General features: G+C 50.8%; 7 protein-coding genes across 7 annotated transcripts; 4 read left to right on the top strand and 3 right to left on the bottom strand.

Annotated features, from left to right (window-relative positions):
- Positions 1–237: 237 nt before the first annotated feature.
- On the top strand, positions 238–1,072 carry GCG54_00004278 (Short-chain dehydrogenase/reductase tropE; the record flags this gene model as incomplete). The annotated part of the gene is made up of 2 exons (XM_045404331.1): positions 238–268; positions 348–1,072. 2 exons carry the CDS (start codon positions 238–240, stop codon positions 1,070–1,072), a joined length of 756 nt encoding a protein of 251 aa, XP_045265805.1.
- Positions 1,073–1,128: 56 nt separating this feature from the next.
- On the bottom strand, positions 1,129–2,583 carry GCG54_00004277 (uncharacterized protein; the record flags this gene model as incomplete). The annotated part of the gene is made up of 6 exons (XM_045404330.1): positions 1,129–1,504; positions 1,566–1,592; positions 1,646–1,714; positions 1,776–2,034; positions 2,090–2,321; positions 2,383–2,583. 6 exons carry the CDS (start codon positions 2,581–2,583, stop codon positions 1,129–1,131), a joined length of 1,164 nt encoding a protein of 387 aa, XP_045265804.1.
- Positions 2,584–5,092: 2,509 nt separating this feature from the next.
- GCG54_00004276 (Tyrosinase-like protein orsC) lies at positions 5,093–6,515 on the top strand (the record flags this gene model as incomplete). Its single annotated transcript, XM_045404329.1, has 5 exons — positions 5,093–5,304; positions 5,374–5,536; positions 5,591–5,677; positions 5,731–5,918; positions 5,984–6,515. 5 exons carry the CDS (start codon positions 5,093–5,095, stop codon positions 6,513–6,515), a joined length of 1,182 nt encoding a protein of 393 aa, XP_045265803.1.
- Positions 6,516–9,089: 2,574 nt separating this feature from the next.
- GCG54_00004275 (uncharacterized protein) lies at positions 9,090–9,784 on the top strand (the record flags this gene model as incomplete). The annotated part of the gene is made up of 2 exons (XM_045404328.1): positions 9,090–9,504; positions 9,558–9,784. 2 exons carry the CDS (start codon positions 9,090–9,092, stop codon positions 9,782–9,784), a joined length of 642 nt encoding a protein of 213 aa, XP_045265802.1.
- A 314-nt stretch (positions 9,785–10,098) lies between these two features.
- Positions 10,099–12,239, bottom strand: GCG54_00004274 (uncharacterized protein; the record flags this gene model as incomplete). Its single annotated transcript, XM_045404327.1, has 2 exons — positions 10,099–10,735; positions 10,786–12,239. The coding sequence occupies 2 exons, from the start codon at positions 12,237–12,239 to the stop codon at positions 10,099–10,101; spliced, it is 2,091 nt and encodes a 696-aa protein (XP_045265801.1).
- A 462-nt stretch (positions 12,240–12,701) lies between these two features.
- Positions 12,702–13,669, bottom strand: GCG54_00004273 (uncharacterized protein; the record flags this gene model as incomplete). Its single annotated transcript, XM_045404326.1, has 3 exons — positions 12,702–12,890; positions 12,965–13,506; positions 13,582–13,669. The coding sequence occupies 3 exons, from the start codon at positions 13,667–13,669 to the stop codon at positions 12,702–12,704; spliced, it is 819 nt and encodes a 272-aa protein (XP_045265800.1).
- Positions 13,670–14,691: 1,022 nt separating this feature from the next.
- GCG54_00004272 (putative glucan endo-1 3-beta-glucosidase) lies at positions 14,692–19,476 on the top strand (the record flags this gene model as incomplete). Its single annotated transcript, XM_045404325.1, has 14 exons — positions 14,692–14,951; positions 15,005–15,269; positions 15,335–15,382; positions 15,450–15,948; positions 16,003–16,175; positions 16,227–16,740; positions 16,796–16,982; positions 17,034–17,188; positions 17,249–17,429; positions 17,491–17,524; positions 17,585–17,942; positions 18,004–18,164; positions 18,218–18,429; positions 18,486–19,476. 14 exons carry the CDS (start codon positions 14,692–14,694, stop codon positions 19,474–19,476), a joined length of 4,038 nt encoding a protein of 1,345 aa, XP_045265799.1.
- Between the last annotated feature and the right edge of the window lie 533 nt (positions 19,477–20,009).

The following is a 20,009-nucleotide window of genomic DNA, read 5'->3' as shown; positions in this document are numbered from 1 at the left end:
AGGCCAGGAACGCGCGGAGTTAAGCTTAATCGTTCGTCCGAAGCCGCTGTGTATTACGATCGGGACGACGGTTTTAGGTTTTACGGTGCCTCCTCTCCATGGCGAGCAAAACGAAGCATAAATACAGATGAATCTCGTTCAAAGTCGCTATATCATTTCAAGCATTTCAATCAAGCCTCCACTACGAGTAACCCCAACTCTCGAATGAACCTAACAATAAACAAATTTAGCGAAACCATGGCGCCGAAGAAAATCATCCTGATCACCGGTTCGTAGCACCGCAATTTTCTGGCTTGCAGACTAAGAAGTCATGCGCTTTTCTGGGCAATATGTTGACAATCATACAGGTGCTAATCAAGGCATTGGCTTCGAAAGCGCCGCAACAATTGCCGCCGCTTCATCCGACTATCATGTCATCATTGGCTCCAGAAACCCGGAACGGGGTGCCAAGGCTCTCGAGGAACTCCAGGCCAAAAACCCCGCGGGCACTCTCAGCCTGCTTGTCCTCGATATCACTTCAGATGAATCCATAAAAGCAGCATCCGAGAAGATCGCCGCAGACTTTGGCGTTCTAGACGTCCTCATCAACAACGCTGGCATGATCATCACAAATCCCAAAGACCGCCGTTCCGAGCTTGTTGAGACATTCAATACCAACGCAGCGTCGCCGCTTGTACTCACAGAGGCTCTCATACCTCTTTTGAAGAAATCGAACGACGCTCGCATAATCAATGTGTCGACGAGCCTGTCTTCGCTTTCGGAACGAACAGACCCTAGCTCTGAGTACTATATGGTCAGGAGCGAAGCGTACCGCATCTCCAAGGCGGCTTTGAACATGGCTACGGCTCACATCATGTTTGACAATAGAAGCTGGGGTGCGAAGGTGTGGGCGTATTGCCCGGGGTATGTAGTCACAAACCTGACCGGCGAAGAGGACCGCCAGACAAGACTTGATCAGGGCGCCGACGACCCAAAGACCAGTGCCCAGGGGCTACTTGAGATTGTCGTAGGAAAGAGAGACGGTGAAGTAGGCAAGTTCATCGGTAGAAACGGGTTACAGATTGAATGGTAGATAATTGACCGGAATGAGAATTCTCATGCTGTACAAAAACCCCATTGCTCAGCGCCTCATCGCTGAACTGTGATTTCCGTTGTTCTCATAATTCCTGCGTTACTCTTATCCTCTCTCAGAATCATCTCTTCACTGCCGGACCCGGACCCCCTTCCACCATGCTTCTCGTAGACAGTGTCATGAATGTTACCGACGGCAGCTTTATGAGCATCCGGGGATCCAGCAAAAGGGCGGTCCTGCAACTCATATTCCGCCTGACTGTTTTGTTCTCTGTATCCGCGTCGCCGCATCGATGAATTGGTTCCTGTCGGTCGCCGGTTCTCGTACAGTTCTCCATGATAACGGTCGCTCGATGAAATCTTGAGGGCGTGGCCGACTAGAGGCTTCAGGGACGGGGCACAGGCGGCGATGATGCCGAGGTTGAGCTGGAGGCTGTAGAAGTCAGCACAAAGTACTTATCGGGGGATGCTCGGAGAGACACTGAAATACTTACAACTCCCAGAATTGAATGCTTTGATAGCTTTGAGACAGTTAATAGGTCTGATTCTCTCAATAGAGAGATGGATTACTAACAAGGTCTTGTCTTGGTCTTTTCCATAGGCAATCTGGTAGATTGATTTGATAACTCCCATCGCAACAGCACTACATCGGATCAGCATCTCAGAAACGACACTCGTGAAGTGGTATGTAATCGTCAGCTTACAAGTATCCAAGACTCAGTACAACAACCAAATAGATTCTTGTTCGAAGTTTCATCTGAAGAGTCCAGATGATCGTCACCGGCAGCGTTGCGAAGCAGACATCAGTGAAGATATTGAAAGCTGTGTTAATAAGCCCAAACTTAATGAAGAGCGTGATTGGGTAACATTTCGGCTGAATGGCTTTGTTCCAGTATCCCTCAAGAGGCTGACAATAGAAGAAGAAAGTCATCCATGCCATGATGCTGTAGGCTGAGACAAATACTGAGCCTTCTGGTCAGGTACCGGGTTGGAATCTAGATCTGAGCTGGCAACATACCAATCAATGCCCACAAGGAGCGAGAGTACCAAACACTACGACTCAGTCGAAGTAGCGAGAGACCAATCGAGACTTTCAGGAGAGCCAGACCCGCAATCGAGGAGATGATAGATTGAAAGAAGCTCGATTTCCTCATGATGAGCATGTCTTCCGCGGCAATAGTGATGGTGTGTTTCCCCAGACCATGGAAGGATTGTACCGAAAAGATCGTCATGCCTGCAACGGCACACAGCTATTCACAGGTCAATCAGACTACCTGTTATTGACAGTCATCCAAATCATGTCAGACTCACCATAGAAGCTACGACAACATAGTCATCTCTCCCCATGAGCTTGACAACGAACATCCGGGTATACACTCGAAGGGCGACAAAAAGGAGAGCAAGCGCATGAAATCCCCCAGTAACGCCCAGGATCATGGGCGTGTTGCTCTCCGCGGCCCACTCGGGGTCGATCGGCTTCGGCGGCGTGGCCGATGGTGGATTCGAGGACATAGTGGCCAAGGAAGTAGCGCGTATGCGCCAATCAATCTAGCAGTAAATACACATGCAGAAACAAAGTTCAAGACCAATGACCAGCGGAGAGCATAACATGAGGTAATGAGCTGTTATATGTTGACTTCCTGACCGCGATCGTTTATTCTGTGGCCAACGAGAGGAATCACAACTGTGCAGACAACGTTGCAGAACAACTCTATTAGCCTGTTGCTAACCGAGTGGTGCGGGAGGATGCTACCGATCTGGCCGCAGGATTTGTGCTGCAGGGAGCCTCATGCGATCACATACGTCCCGTCCCTGGTTTCCGCAGACAACGGAATTTTCGAATTCTGGCTGCAGAGACCGTTTCATAGTCCACCTTTTTCGACGGAAAGAAGTCTCATAGGAACGGTTCGCCGATGTGGCCAGGGGCAGCATCATGCTTCCTGCAGGCAGCTGCATTAAGAAAATGATTTCCGGTGGGATGGGAATATGTCAACCAATCAGCAGACCTGCGGCGTAAATCGAAGAGAGTGTGCTGTGCGCCACAGTATTCTCGGAGCTTTCGCCTCCTGTATGGGGGTTGATTTGGTGTGTGCTGGTCGTTTTCCACGTCGAAGCACAGATAAGGCACGGGTGAAAAAATGACGACATGAAAGCAGTTCGTAAGTGCTTCTAGTTCATTTCCTCAGTGTAGCTATCAAAACTTGCGTCAAAGACCTCGAATAGTTTTCCTATTACCTAAATAGACCATTCGGTATTCCCAGAGATTTCGGTGTTGCCAACAGAGATTTGTACTGAGCGCAGTGATGTTATTGATCACAACACAAAACCTTGTCAAAATTTGAAAACAATGGGTATCAGCCTATTTTAGCTATCAAGAGAGTCTGATGCCTTCATTTCGTCTGGCAATTTTGCCTCCTTGGCTGCAGTATCTCATCGGTCACTCGATGACGAACTGAGAATGGTGACCGAGACTAATCCATGTCAGCCAAGTACAGTTTCTTGCGCGTTGAGATCCGAGCTTGTCGCAATGAGCGTTCTAGACAATGGTATTTCGGACTTTCGGCCCCCCTAAAAAGCACGATTTGCCATCGCTAGCCACACATGACAACCATGATGAGGAGGTTTGACTTGGCAAGTATGCAAAGAAGCATGCGAGGACCATGTTCTCCACCATATCGTCCATATTAGGCAAGTCAAGCCAAATTGCGGTGATCCTTTCCCATATCCTTATGTCTCTGCAAAACGTTTATGCTTGTGATTGTCTTGTGGATAGTAGGCATTTAGCCAGGGTTACAGCGATGAGGTCTTGGGAGCCAGGGGTAAACAAGAGAAAAAAGCAAAAACATTCGTCGACGTTCTTCATTGCCCAGAGGCCGCAGCCGCAGCCACTCGACCCTGGCATATTCTCTGCAGAGACCCATGCCGTGGTGGTGTGATGCGGGCCGACGTAGGGAATGTTCCCCGTCCCCTCCACTGATGCTAGCAGACGTTGGGTGACAGCTGGTGGAGCTCCTGCATGGCTTGGCGGGATGGAACCAACACAATGTCACATTTCAAACGAGATGGACACCGACTTTGTCATTATCGCTTCCCCTCCTTCAAATTTCCGTCGGGTTGGCGTTCCCCGAAGAGGTTCGACGAGCTGGCTAGCAATGTGCTGCGCCGTAGCGACCGACGAGCCGCGGAGGAAACCACGCGGCCTGCGGCACACAATCCTTTTACGCCCCCAAGTGACACACATCAAAAACGTGCGGTGTCCACGGCAATTTTGCCCACAACGAGGAGGTTGGCTCGGTACTTGGTAAGGTTAAATGTCGTGAGCAAGTTTACGGAGGTTGTTTGCTTGTCAAGAAGTTCTTTGGTTTAGACTCATACATAAGGTTGCGGATACTCCTCATGTAGGGCTGAAAGATAGACTTCCATCACCCATGGTCTGCCAGTGTCTTCTCAAAAGCCATCTGTCCAAGCGTCCTGGGAATGCCTGCCTCTCACAGACGTCCATCCCATTCATTGAATGGTCATTCGATCGGATCTTGTCCTCACAGTCTCCACCAGCCGGCCGCGCGGGCTCTTGGCCATGGTTCAAGGATCTTAACCAGGACGATTTTCCCGTCTGGGATGTCACCACCGTGGAGCCGAGAGGCTCGAGCCTCCCCCCTCATATGAGCTTTACTAACCTCTCCCACATGCAGACTGTTGACCAACAACTGAGTAAGTCCCTGGGACTGACCGAATGGTGGCGATGGATTCTCTCGCCAAGCTAAGCTATTGACAGCAATATTGAAATTAAATCGGCAGTGATGAAGCGTCACTTTCGTCTTACGCCCTCACATTGTATATAGAGGTCCTTTCGAAGTGTCCCATTGCCACGTTTTTGCGTTCCTTTTTCTCACCCTCCCTCCTCACGCCCGCCTCCCTCTGCAGATCTTTTCCCGTCTTTTCCTGACGCTGCCGTGTTTTTGGTGCATACAGAGGCCCCTTTCATCAAAGTTCTCGCAACTCCTCCCCAAAGACACACAGCATGCACGCCGCCAAGCTCCTCGCTGCACTCGGCCTGTCGGCCTTGGCTTCCGGCGCGCCCCTCGACAACCCTCTCCAGGCTCGTGACGCTGGGGATGTCCTCGCGGAGCTGCAGGCTCAGGCTATGGAGAACCTAAAGACAGCCGAGGCCAACGGGACTCTATCTAAGCGTGGAAGCTGCAACCTGATGAATGCTCAAGTGCGCAGAGACTGGTGAGTTTCCGCCCAAGAGGTCCACTTTGCGATGTACATGTGAGCTCACAAGTTACCTTGGAACAACAGGGCCGCTTTCTCCGCACAAGAGCGCAAGGAGTACATCAGTGCGGTTCAGTGCATGCTGACTTCACCGTCGAAGTCGGACCCATCGTTCGCACCCGGAGCTCGTAACAGATATGACGACTTTGTTGCCGTTCATATCAACCAGACTCGCACCATCCATGGCACCGTATGTTCACTATCCAAATGAGATCAGGTCCAGTGACTAATTCAATAATTCCAGGGCAACTTCTTGACCTGGCACAGGTACTTTACTTGGGCTTACGAGAATGCTTTGAAGACCGAATGTGGCTACAAGGGCGCCCAGCCTGTAAGTCGATGATGCCTGAAGACTATTTCCTTTCCACTAATAAGACAATTTAGTACTGGAATTGGTTTGCCAATACCGATGACCCTCGCAAGTCTCCAGTATATGATGGAAGCGACACCAGCTTGAGCGGTGACGGTGAATACGTCCCTCATAACGGCAGCGTCAGCCGTGCCCCCAACGGAAACATTGAGGTCCCCTCCGGATATGGAGGCGGTTGTGTCATGAGCGGCCCGCTCGTCAAGTAAGATCTCCCTTCTTCTTCATCATTTAGCATCAGACACGGAACAAAGTCTAACAATGCGACAGCATGACCGTCCATCTTGGTCCTGTGTCCCCAGGCATGGATGGCCTCGAAGTCAACCCTAATGGCCCCATGGAGTACAACCCCCGCTGTCTTCGCCGCGACCTTAGCGCCTATTCCGCCTCTACGTGGATGACGACGGACAACCTTGTCAACGTGACTATGGGTCAGGCCTCTAAGAACATCTCCACGTTCCAGAATGAGTTGCAGGGTCGCTTCGGTGATGGTTTCCTTGGAATGCATGCCGCTGGTCACTTCGTTGCGAACGGAGACGCCAGCGACCTCTACTCCTCACCCACCGATCCCACGTTTTTCCTTCATCATGCTATGGTCGACCGTGTCTACTGGCTCTGGCAAGCGATGCACTTGTGGGAGGCTTTTGAGATCGCCGGTACCATCACTATCCAGAACTTGCCCCCTAGCCGTGATGCTATTAAGGATGACTTGGTCCTCATGGGTGTCCTTGCTGAGGATCGTCCCATCAAGGACCTTCTTAACACTATTGATGGCACCCCGTTCTGCTATATCTACGCATAGGTCAGCATCATTGCTGCTTGAGGAGTGAGAGCAGTAGGAGAATGTCATATTTCACCACGTAAAATAAATTAATTCCAATATAACATTTCCCAGATTCGATGAATCACACATGCAAACTGTTATGGTACCTTAATCTCTTATAAGTCCTTGTTAATCCCAGTCCCCTTAGATGCCTGTCCAGGCAACCATCACTGAAGAGATCTCAGTCACCGGCCACACCTGCCGCGTCACGAAAAGTCTTTCCGCCGCATTGCGCCACATATTCAAACAACAGGAAGCCATTGCCAGCGTTAACCAGCAGCAACCAGGGCGTACTGTCCAGCCTATCTCTCGCCTCTGGATCGATGCACTCTATAACAATCAGAATGACATCGCAGAACGCAACTAGCAAGTTGCCATGATGAGCTCTACTCATCGGCGTCTGTGATTGTGTCGTGGCTGTCCTTCGTGGACAGGTACCTGCCCTTCCGAAATTGAGATCAAAAACAATGGCGAATTTTGAAGCCGTGGTTTCTCATCCACAATGGGTGCAGAAGTATGCTGTCTTCGCCCGGCCATGGATGGACTATTGGGTGCGTGGTTTCAAAGACTTGGCTGAGCTACCTTACCGTACTGAAGACGAGTCTAGATCTTCCTGGAGGTGGTCTTATCGGAAACAATCGTGCATCTCCATCCATCAGGCGCGCTTCATCGAAGAAAGCTTGAGGGGAGCGTCCGTCTTATATTACGTCTAGCAGAGACATCGCCAACACTAGAAAAAAAAGGATTTGAAGTCGCATTGGCGATGCCAGGTATTTAGACGCCGGACTTCAGCTGGTTACTGTCCAAGGTACCTGCTGCTATCTCCACTGGCTTGGCCCAAGTTGGACTTAGGCCTGGGGAGCTGGATCTGGGTGGGTTGATTCGCGTCCTTGAGGGTTGCCAATCACCCATAGTGCTGAAGAGAGCCAGAAAGGTCAGCAACGACTTCGCTCATGGCATATTCGGCCATTGCACAGTACCTGTCCTTGTACGAGGGGAAATTAAAGGTCGTCTGGAGACGGGGGTGGTGCCGTGTTTAACTTTTGTCCATGACATCTACAGAGCACGCGGAGTTGTCGTTCTAGCGTTCGGGTCAGCATCATTCAGCACGGCTGAGTGCCTTTCAAGATCAAGATACAAATGTCTAAAGGCAACAATATACTTGGTTAGTATTACTCACACCTGATATTCAGGAAATCTGTGATGGTGAGCCGGACTTTGCCCATGCATCTAAGGTTAGGCAATTATGACCCGGCCTCAATCTAACTTACATCGGCTCGGCATCCGCAGGACTTTCATACACGCTCAAAAATTGAGACCATTAGAGCAATGATGGTGCTCCGAAAACTCCACTTGCGCACAAGCAAAACAGATCTTGTAGAACGACTTCATGCCTCTTACATTACCTACGCCTCCAGTAGCTCCTTCAACCTTTTTTTCAAATGAAATATCATCAGGCGCCATCGCATCCCAATTAGCTCAGGCAAAATACACGGACTCAAGGTTCTGACAGCTGTCAAAGGCGACATGCAGAGGCGGGCTCTAGCCTGTGATCGGACTGCACTGATGTCGGGCGCTAAGCTAGAACCATCGGTACATCAGGACTTTTGTCGGATTCAGAGATTCGAGAGAAAAGCCAGATACGACGAGCACAAAATGAAACATTTCTCTTTTGTGAGCATATTCAGTCATCATATCAATTCTTTCGTGTACCTTACTCGAAGAGAAGCTCATCCGAAGACAGTGTCGAGGGACAGTGAACAACAGAAGGTCGCAATAAAAGATTGGGATTCCACTTAACCTCAAGGCATGATTTTGGTTGGTCGTTGGACCGAACTCATGGTCTTTGCTCGGTAACCATAGTGACTCGAAGGTCCCTGAAGAAAAAGACACTGGGGAATCGCAGTTTCAAGGCTGCAATAGCGGCAAGTTGGGCTAACAATCCAGGTCAATCCCGGTTGATGCCGACGCGTCTGCACGCAACTGTAGTGATGAAGATGACTGGCAGGTCTCTTCTGCAGAAGAACCGATCAATGAGGCGCAGCGAGAGGATGATGAAGTGAGAGGCCCAAGAAGACTTGGACATCCCCACTTTAGGCTTCACCGTTTCAATCGTGAGCTCTTCAGCCATCTATGTAGACGTGTAGCCAAGCGCCGAGAACACCAAGAGCCAGAAGCCCAGCTCATTGCTGACGCCGTCGAAGGGCCACCGCGGTATCGATCGCACCCAATAAACCCCGAGTTGGTACCTGCGCATGACCCCTGCAAGGTGACCTGGTCAGTGGATCGAGCGGTTCGCTGTTCTCTGTTCTGACAATCCACAATGACTCCGTTGTGGACCCCCTTTTTTCCAAGCTTCCCAGCCTCTTTTTATCCACAGCTTTCGCCGCCGCCGACACGCGCAATTCCCCAGATGACGTTCGACGAAGAATTCCACATGCAGACATGACAGGTTCCATCTGAGCCATCGGAGACATCAATTGTCGACAGCTAGAACCTTGTTCACCTCACTCACCGGTCCTTTAACATGAGCACGCCCTGTCTTACTTCATAATGGGCGGAGTCATACTGAGCCCTTCCGCGATGCCGGCGTCGACCGGGCTGTCTGAGGCTCCCACGCCGACGCCCGCCGGCGACATCAACTTTGGACGATTATTCCAACGCGATGAAGACACGGCGCAGATTCTCATCACACAAACCGTCACCCGATCGTGGACTACCTACGTCACAGTCGAAACCCTTCACGGCGGCCTCCCAGCAGAACCAACCGCCCGGTCGTCATCAGGCCTTTCCGGGAAGCAGCTCGGCATCATCCTCGGATCCGTGCTCGGAGGAGTGTTGGTTCTCAGTCTCATCGGCTGCTATTTCCTCTGCAGAAGATGGAAGTACTGGCATAAGGGCCGCATCCCTAGATCGCACACAACATCACCCTACGCCCGGACAAAACCGAAGTTCCGGTTCGGCCTAAGTACTTTCCCCCATATTCAACAGCTTTCTTGAGATCTCACTAACGTTGAGTAGCTTCTTCACGCCTGAATTTGGCATCTGTGTTTACTCCTGGTACCCGCCAAAACCCTCGTTCTCGTTCAACCTCTCCGTCTTCCCTTTCTTCGGCTCCTCCCGTGCCTCCGCCGGCGAAGCCACCTCCCGCTTATTCCGGCGGCTTCAAAGGCTGGTTCGGAGGCGGCGCAAAGCCGGATGAGAAGAGAGGTGGGGGAAGCTCCGTCACGAGCAGCAGTGTCTCTTAGAGAAACGAGGAGACGGTGGCAGGCCCGCCTAAAGATTGGCCAACTGGGCGGCAGCATAGATTCTCATGGTAAGTATTGGCCCTGTGGTGCGCTCGCATGGACATCGTTCTAACTGGCACCGCCACGGCAATAGAAGCGACACATGATTTATGTAAACTTATTATGGAGTTTGGGTTAAGATCTCGGTTATGACAAAAAAAGATTCTCAGGACGCATCAATCACCTGTTTCATCGCATCACGCCATTCAGAGAGAGTACGGAATATGAGATAGATTGAATGGGGTACCAAATTCCCACATGGGAACACGGAAAGACTAATCAAATTGATACCGCATTACCCTATCCTGCACTGCCTTCATGCCGGCCAGATGCTCACTAATGACTTCATCCCTCACCCTCGTCGCCTCTTCCATGCCTATGGGCCATTCTCCAACCTCCGTCATGATTCGATTGATCATCTCCTGCGGGACGTGATGACCTGCCCAGTCGATCTTTGCCGGTCCCTCCTCAACCCACCAGTCGTGCTGTTGCGGCGGTACATTGCGCGTAGAACAAATGCGGTAGTGGGGATCGACAAGATGCACCGTCAAGCAACGACGGCGGCCTGGACGTGAGCGGTCCAGCAGCTCATACGCCTCTACACGGTGCTGCAAGGTGTTGGGGTAAGCCACCAGTCGGCCGTCTGGGGCCACGATGGTGCCGAGCTCCTGCAGCGCATTAGGTTCCTCACTTTCGCTATGGAGTTGGCCAGGATCAGCAAGACCATAGATCCCCGCCAGTGGTGCAAGATCTCCTCGCGTGTAGACATGTGTGTCTGCGTCTAGGTCTGCCTCGACCCGAAAAGAAATGGCACCAGATGTCTCGGTTGTGTTGATGCTGTCAAAATACACCAGCGAAGTTGCCACGATGTGCTCGTTACCCATGCCATGGAGGTGCCAATCTGTGGTTGGTCTTTTACTCGTGATTAGCGAAAGTAACCTTGTTGTAGTAGAAGCACTTACTGAACTGGGTTTTCCGGTGTCAGTTCGACGGTTGAGAGTTGAACAACAACTTGCAAACCTTGCTTGAGAAAACGATCCTTCAGCGAAACAGCGTAGAACTGGTGGTCTGGCCCAGCTCCCAGCGGCGAGGGTCCCAACAAGAACTTCGTTGATAGCTTTCTTGGGATGCGGCCTCTCACAAGAGCTTTCCCAGTCTTTCCTTGCCTCCAGTCATCGTATGTGAAGGAAATGCCCGGCTCAGGGTGGAGCCAGTGTTTGAGGCGCTCATGTTTGACTCGGACAGCCCAGGCCAGGCCAAGATCTTCCCAGTCTTCTGCAATGGTCGGAAGTCCGACTCGGGAGCTCATGTTCTGCTGCAATTCGGGAGGCAGCTCCGGGACAGCAAGATACTCTTCCACTCTTCTCTTCGCCTCGCTATACTCCTCCGTCATTCTATCCCTCTCGATCTTGTCCAGGCCGACAGCCCAGTCTGGGAAAGGAGACCACCAAACCACACCGGATGTTTTGATGCGACTGGGGCATAGCCCTCGATCACGATAGGCAAGTACATCATTCCAAGGCTGGATGGATAAGGAGATGAATTGTTCGATGGTGCTGTAGAGGCTCTTGTGGGCCTCTGGGTGCAGGTTGTTGATATATGAAGTGATTTTGACGTCTGGGCACCTATCAGAATTTGGGTTGGCTTCAGAGAAGTCGACTTCACATGGAAGCCATTGGAAGCGGTCCGAAAAGCGTTCCGTATGAGTCTCCCAGGAGTTGAGCCATTGTCGGCGATGGTTTCGCAAATTCTCCCGTCTCTTCGAGGTGGTCAGGGGCTCAAGCAGTTGGCAACTGGCTGTTTCGCCTTCTCCAATACTATCAATGACATGTTCGAAATCGACCTGACCGCCCTGTGAAAGAACTTTGGTTTGGCCATATACCAAGGGAAACATGTTCGGGTCGACTCCAAACGGGAAATCGCGCCAGACTGAACCGGTTCGTAGCCTGAGTTCTTCCAAAAGGGAGAGCGAAACCAGCCCATCTGACTTGCATACCCGCGATGCCGTGTTGAGAACACATATACGTCTGCGCTCATTAGCGTCTTTCGCCATGTCTTGAAGTTCGAGAAGACACCAGTCCCAGGCGAGAGGGCTCATCAAGGGGCGGGCCAAAGCCTCTGCCCGCCACGTCGCCACCCTGATATTATCGAACACGTCCTTGGACCAGCCCGGTTTGTCAGTAATGTCATTGATAAGAGAAATCATGGCTATTTCCCGGGCGGCCAGGCGGTCTTGGGCCCAATCGTTGAATCCATGAGCGAACCGCTCATCGTGGCTGCGCTCGATCGACACAGCCAGGGGGAAGCCAGGAACATTCAAAGGCCCGTTACCTGTGTTGTCGAATTCAACGCCGGGTTCTCCATCGCCATACTTCTTGACGTAATGATCGCTTGCGCGGATCTTTGCAGCTGACATGGCACACAGGGCAGGTGGCAAACGGAGGAGTGTGCTTGAGGTTGACGTAGAGGTTGAAGTGGGCAGGATTGGCTCGTAGAAAAAGCTGGGAATCGACTGTTATTATGCTGAATATCAAGATGGTCTGTGCGTTGACAATTGCTTTTCAATCGTGACTTCGGCACTTTTGCCGGGGAGCATCCAAATTGATTACATGACGTACATGTCAACCTACCCAACGCGAATTGGATGTGAACAATGTACGATCCAATAGCTACGTCGAAATCCTTTAAAGTCCCGGCAATTTCATTTCCACATTACAAATTCGCAAATTATTAATAGCCACTATGGGTCTGTCGATCTTAGAGGTCAACAGTGACGATAATATAATCAGACCAAACCCTAACCCCGCCTTCTCCTTAATCCTCATCCATGGATCTCAAGCTAACTACTCAAGGTTCGCACAACAAACAGCAGAAGACCTCAGCAACTAGTATCGACGCTGTTCACACGATCCATGTGGTTCTTCACAGCATCAATGAGCCCTCGGTGGTTGTCAGGGTCCTCACTCTCGTACTCACTAATCAGATTAGTCGCCTGATCTAAGATTTCCTGCACAGCAACAAAGTCATTCCCATGTTTCGCCATGAGATTGTCCTCCATAGTGTCGAACTTGACAGTGATATGTTTGTTAGCGGGAAGCCTTTGTGGACATCACAGACATAGGACATTGAAGCAGAACGTACATCGATTCCTTCGTAATCCCTCCCGAGTGGTGACGTTTCCGTTTGGGTCTCAAAATCAACGCCCAAAGCTTTTGCAATCTCGTCACCATTGTTTGCAACGATTCCTACCATATTGTCGGCCTTGCGCTCTCCATACACTCCCGAAATGGCCTCGCGAGCTCGGTCAAGGTCTGCCGTTGCTCCTTTTGACCTTGACCATTGCACCGAGTCGGTCACTTTCTTGATGACCTTATAATAAGGAGTGTTGTATACTGTCAAACCTTTGACGAGTGACGTTGGGTCAAGGTGGACCCTTTGAAATCCTGCATTATGCAGGTCTTCCGCAATGGTGGTGAGAGGGGTGTCGCGAGTGTAGCCGTCTGGGTCGATGGTGTCGGTATATCCATCGAGATCGTCATAAACACTGTGGACAAACTCTTTGAAGTTGCACGCTCTTTTGGAACCATCTTCCGGATTACAATACGGCGCCAGCCACATGTCATCGATGGTGAGCGTGCTATCAGCAGCTACGGCGTCGTACTCCATGCGATATGCATAATAGACTATGCCCACGTGAGCTTGAGAACAGAGTTTGTGGCCGAATCGAAGTAATGGTAACGTGGAAGAATCAGACTTACAGTAGAGCGCCTCGAAAGGCGCTGCATACACAGAGGCAAGGACTCTGACTGTGAACGAAAAGAAAAGAGTGAGTAAAGTGAAACGCATTTTGGATGAGGGAATGGACGGCACCAAGGTGCGCCGAAAAGCAGAACAGATCCTGAACGTGATTTTTTCTGAGATTCAGAAAATCAACAGCTGCGCCATATGTGAGTCTGCAATCAATGGAGGGCTATACATGTTAAAGGAAATTCCGAGAATGCATTATTCAACATCTCGACCGCAGTCCAATATCCAAAAGAGACACTCAGCTCCGGGATGAACACCGTTGATAAAGCAAGGGAAATTACTTTCATGATACGATTCTCCTCATGCGGTAGGTACTAGGTATCTGACTTCTCCAGAGTCACAACGTCTATCAGAATCGTTATCATAATAGCTAAGGCAGAACCACTCGAGAAGATATCATTGGTTGAAAGGTGATCCTTCAGTGCCGTGTTCCGTTCCTGTCAGCTGTTAATTCAAACCATGGAGACACCAGATGCCCTATGTGCGTTGAATTCCATGACTGTGTGGCTCATAAGAAGCCTTTTGCAGCCGAGGCCCCCGAGATACCCTGTCTCGAGCACCTCCCTTTTCGGCTCGCATCGAAGCAACCCTACAACCAAAGTCCCAAATGCTATCCAAGTGCGGGCAGTTTATTCGACATTTGAAGAAATCACAAAGGCTTGTTTTCCGGCTACGCCATTTCTGGCATTCAGCGCCGTGCTTACAGCCGCTGTTGGTCTCCATTATTTAGGCAGCCTGACAATAAGGCTTAATTGGTGCGACAATGACTGCAGATTAAGATGAGATGATAGCGGAAACCCACCAGGACGCTTGAGAGTTCGGCAAACCGGCTCATCGAGTGATGTCTGGACCGCATCGAATGCTTTTTGATGCTTTTGGGAACCCGTGATAAAGTCAACTTGGTACTAATAACGATGAGAACATGGAGCCACGCATCGCACATCGGAGGCCATAATTAACGTCGGATATCGCTTCTTCAAGACACTCTCGCTTGTGCCATTCATCTCTGCATTTTGCTCTCGCAGCGCAGTCACTCATTTCAATTTTCCATCAAGCTCATGATGTTGCTCACCAATCATGCCCCAGCCCATACGTGGCTTTGGATTCTACTTGTTCTCGCCTCTCTTTCTTTCGCGTCTATCATTCCATTCGAAGTCTCGCCCTCGCTGGTGAAGCATCGCTCTCCCTCTCTTGACAGTAATTCTCTCTCATCAAACACCACAAACTCTGAACTCGATGCAGCGCGCAAAATCGTTCAAGAGGCCATCGTGGAGGCTTCCAAGCTCAACAAAGCCCGTCTCGACCACCCTGCCAGAAATCGGTTAGACACCAGTCCTTACCAGAACAAAATCAGTCAGCTAAACATTCTTGCAGCTACAAGCTCTCGCCTGAGAGCAGCGTTGGTGGCAGTGCCAGGAAGAGACGAAGTACCACTAGGGACTCAGAATCCGTCTCGGCGCCCCCGTTGTTGAACATCACTGCAGAGATCGCCGCCGCTGCCGCTCTTGTGGCCGAGGCAGATGCATCGGCCTCCAGCGGAAACAGCACCAAGCATTCTGTTCAAAAGCGCGGCACTTTTTGGATGCAGGATATTTCCCACAGAGGCACTTCTCCTTGGGGTGATGATTCCAGCTACACGGTTCGTAGTCGAGATACCCCGGGTTCGCCAAGAGATCGCCAAGGCACTAACGAATTCCATCGCAGATCTTCCGCAATGTGATGGATTACGGAGCCAAGGGTGATGGTGTCACTGTAAGATCCTATTCCCTCCCAAACATGTCGCAATTAGTTGGCGAGCGTGATGCTAATTAATGATCAGGATGACACTGCCGCGATCAACAAAGCCATCAAGGACGGCAAGCGATGCGGAGAGGCCTGCAACGGCTCTACTACCAAGAACGCCATTGTCTACTTTCCTCCCGGGACGTATTTGGTTTCCAGTCCCATCATTGTCTACTTTGGCACTCAGATGATTGGCGATGTAAATACGATCGTTCTCAGTCCCAGCAAACTGCGGCTAACACTTCAAATGCAGGCCAATGACCGTCCAACCATCAAGGCGGCTGCCAGCTTTGTTGGTCTTGGGGTTCTTTCGACAGACGTGTACATGGGCGATGGTGCTGGGGCCGATGGTAAGGACAATGAGTGGTATGTCAACACGGCATCGTTCTACAGGCAGATTCGGAACTTCAAGATCGACGTCACTTCAACCGACCCCAACGCCTACGTCTGCGCACTGCACTACCAGGTCGCGCAAGCTACCAGCCTTCAGTTTGTCGAGCTAATTGCCAAGACTGGAACCACACAGCAGGGGTTATGTAAGTTCGCCCACCGGAATCGATGAGGAACCTGAGTCAATAACAGACCGGTAGATGCGGAGAATGGCAGCGGTGGCGTGCTGGCTGACATCACTTTCACTGGAGGAAACTTCGGCATCTGTAAGTTGGCTCGCGATATTGGTCATTTGGCCCCTTCTAGTGACCCTATTAACATTGTCGAAACAACAGATGCCGGGAGTCAGCAATTCACTGCCCAACGTCTGACTGTGAGTAATTAAATGAATCGAAGAATCAGATCAAGACTAAGAGCTCTGTAGTTCAACGGCTGCAATACGGCAGTCCAGATCATCTGGGATTGGGGTTGGGTCTGGAAGGGCATCACCGTCACAGACTCGAGCACTGGTTTTCGTCTTGTCAACGATGGCGGTGACGGAAACGTTGGTTCCGCCGCTTTCATGGATACCTCGTTCACGAACGTGAAGCAAGCCATCGTAGTTGCCCCACCTTCCTCCACCCCTGCTACTGGATCGACAGGTCTTCTTCTCGACAACATCGGCTTCAGCGGTGTCAGTCAGGGGGTTGCAGATACGACTGGAAAGACTCTCCTTGACGGCTCTAGCAGCGTTTTGAGCTGGGTTTTAGGACCTATCTACAACGGCACCGAGCGCACATGGAGTTCAGGGTCTTCACACGAATGGATGGGTATTCTACCTTTACTTGGCGAGAAGACCATCGACGGCCTGCCGAACCTACCGTACTTCGATAAGGCGAAGCCTCAGTACGAAGGCCATTCTACCGGAGACTTCATTCATTTGAAAGACTACGCTAAAGGTGCGTCTCTCTTCACTAGAAGCCTAAGAAATATTACTGATGCACTCACTTGTAGGTGATGGCTCGACCGACGATACTGCCGGTGTTCAAAACGCTTTCAACAGTGCAGGCGGGAAGATAATTTTTGCCGACGCTGGGGTTTATTTGTTGTCGGATACGGTTACCATCCCGGCTGGAACCAAGATTGTAGGTGAGACGTGGACACAGTTTGCGGCAACTGGATCAAAGTTTGGGGACTCGAGGTAAGGACATGCTCTTCCAAGACAAACTCCAGAGCTGACCGCGTCGTGAAGCAAGCCAATTCCTATGCTACGAGTTGGAAACATCGGAGACGTTGGATCAGTTGAGATGCAAGATCTCATGTTCACCACAGTCGGACCGACTCCTGGTGCTATCCTCGTTGAGTGGAACATCAACGCCGACAGCCAGGGATCTGCTGGACTGTGGGGTTAGCAAACTCGCGTCGCTCCTTTTCGATACACTATAGCTGACATGTGGTTTCCGACAGACTGTCATGCTCGTCTGGGAGGCGCAACAGGCACTAAGCTGACGCCAGCTGAATGCCCTGCGCTCACAAGCGGCGCCGTGAATGACGACTGCAAGACTGCCGCACTCGTCATGCACGTCTCCAGGGGAGCTTCGGGATATTTCGAGAACATGTGGTTATGGACCGCTGACCATATGGTTGAGTATGTACTCTGCTCCATGATTGATCATGCACAGTCCGGAAGCTTACTAGAGGCCCTATAGTGACCCTGACTTAGTCAGTGATAAGAATGAAATGGTAAGATCAACAGTCTTTCTACTAGGATGCACTCATCGACTAATATTCATCTTCTGGCAGACCATGGTCTCAGTCTATACGGCCCGAGGACTTCTCATCGAAAGCACAGATGCCGTTTGGCTGTATGGTACCGCATCTGAGCACGCCGTGTACTACCAGTACAACTTGTTTGGTGCCCAGAACGTTTTCGCTGGCCTTCTGCAAACGGAGTCCCCATACTACCAGCCCATGCCAACTGCTCCAAGTCCGTACAAGGCCGAGGTTGGGGTCGTCCGCGGCGATCCCAAGTATGACTGCAGCGGTACCGACTTTGACGGTTGCGACTCGTCATGGGGCCTGCTTGTCAGCACTTCTCAAGATGTTTATATTGCTTCAGCAGGTATCTATTCGTGGTTTGATGACTATAGTCAAGACTGCAGTAAGTCCCTCCTGGAAGGCAGTGTTCTGGCTGTGAAAAGTCCAACTGACCATTTTCTCAGTTGATGTTCACACCTGCCAAAAGGTCCTGGTGAACTTCTCTAAAAATTATCATCGAGTTCGTCTCCAGCAGCTCATCACCATTGGCGCTCAATATTCCCTCGTCTCCGACGGCAAGGGTATCTTGGCCACGGACAATCTGGCAATTTCTGGTCATCCTGCCGTAAGTATACCTGGGCGCCAAAAGTTGAAGCACACTGACGCCGTATGTTCCAGTGGTCACAAATTTCTTTATTTGATGCTACATCCGCTGGCGATGCCGATATTGATATCGGCGATATCGCCGTCGACATGCCGCCCTGTAACGACCCGAATCATTGGGTGACTCTGGATGATCTCTACGCGGCGATGGGGTCCTTTCCTGACTACTGCGTTGCTCTCTACGCAACTCAGATCCTATACAGGATGGTGGATACTACCTTGGAAAAGTATGGGCTTCGCCATTTTCCCCGCGATCAGCATAATACTAACAAGATCCTACCAGCTATACTTCCGTCGACAACGGCTACGACAGCAAATTTGACTCTTACGTCAAGTACACCAAGGAAATGATCCCGACTCAACTCGATGAGTTCATGAACCTCGAAGACGGCGCCGGCAACAAGTACTTCACATGCACCTTTGCCGAAAACGGTCGCAATGAGACATCCCAGAAGTGCCCCTTTGGCAACTGGATCAACACGTATGACGAATTTACCATCTACTACACGTTAGACAACGAGGCAGGCTTCTTCAATGAGCTGCAATCAACATACGGTATCATCCCCGCCTGGGTCAAGTTCAGTGAGAAGATCGACCAGGTGACATGCACCGGTAGCGCGGCGACCTGCACGCGCACCAAATATGTCTACGAGGGTCGCCCATTACCTGCAGACAGCATTACGGTGGCGAACCCCAAAGACATCATCAGCCAGGCTCTTCCGGGCTTTACCAACCTCCGCTCCACCCTCGCCAGCATGTTCTTCCAGATGAAACTCGGCATCTGGGACGGCGTTAACGATGAAGTCATCTCAGTGCTCAGTATGCCTGTGTCGCTCGCCCAACAGGCAGTTGAAAGTATGGCGCAGGTCGCTGCCGTTGGGGAAGAGGCAGCTGAAGAGGAGAAGAAGGAACTCATCTTGACTATATTGAGCGTTGTGTTTCTCGTCATCCCGTTTGCCGGCGAGGCCCTCGGTCCCGAACTCGATGCCACCATTCTGACATTTGGGCGGATCATAGATCTCATTGGCGCTGGTGGGAACACCGCCTTAGCATTTTACGACATTGCAAAAGAGCCGACCTCCGCGCCCATGGAGATATTGGGACTCTTGATGGCAGGTGGTCTGGGGCGTGACTCCTCCGAGTTGGGCAAACTGGCTAAAGCCAGACGGGATATGACTGAAGTCGACCTCGGCAAGATCGGCTCCATCTTTAAGAAGAACGATGATGTTATCCAGAACATCATTCACAAGTGCAGCAGTCCGGTGGTTCATTAGCAGCCCTTAGATACATGGTCAAATGGAGGATCAGCCGCAAACACCCAAGCACTTCCAATGTCGACCAGGTCTCACTGAGCTTCTCAAAAATACCTATTAAATTTTGCATTGGAATCTATATTATATTGACCATGATTCTACTCTTTTGTCGACATGCGTGAACAGGGAGGGGGGGAAAGTAGCGTACCCCATCTTCTGCGATATTTAGCAATTTGTTGTCAAATCGTGAGGTCTATATCTCCGAAAGACAGCTCGAATGACGAATACAATATCCCAAGAGACTTCGAGCTTGCTGGACTCAAGAAGCACGCGCGCTCTCGGTTTCACTCAAACCCAACTCTCTTGAGTTTTCCCCCTCTGGACGCCAATCCCGGTATCCAATCGCTTACTTCAAAGCATCATGACATAATCGATCCGTGACTCGGCAAAGACGTTCTTTAGCAGGTCATGGGATAGAGGGAAAGTCCTAAGAACATGATATCGGCTGTTAGCTGTGGATACAGCATTGCAAGAGAGGTGAACTAACTCGATGG

Source organism: Colletotrichum gloeosporioides (genome assembly GCF_011800055.1).
Source record: "Colletotrichum gloeosporioides strain Lc1 chromosome Unknown consensus_34, whole genome shotgun sequence".
In the NCBI taxonomy this organism is placed as follows: Eukaryota; Fungi; Ascomycota; class Sordariomycetes; order Glomerellales; family Glomerellaceae; genus Colletotrichum; species Colletotrichum gloeosporioides.
This window is presented reverse-complemented; position numbering and strand designations above follow the sequence as displayed.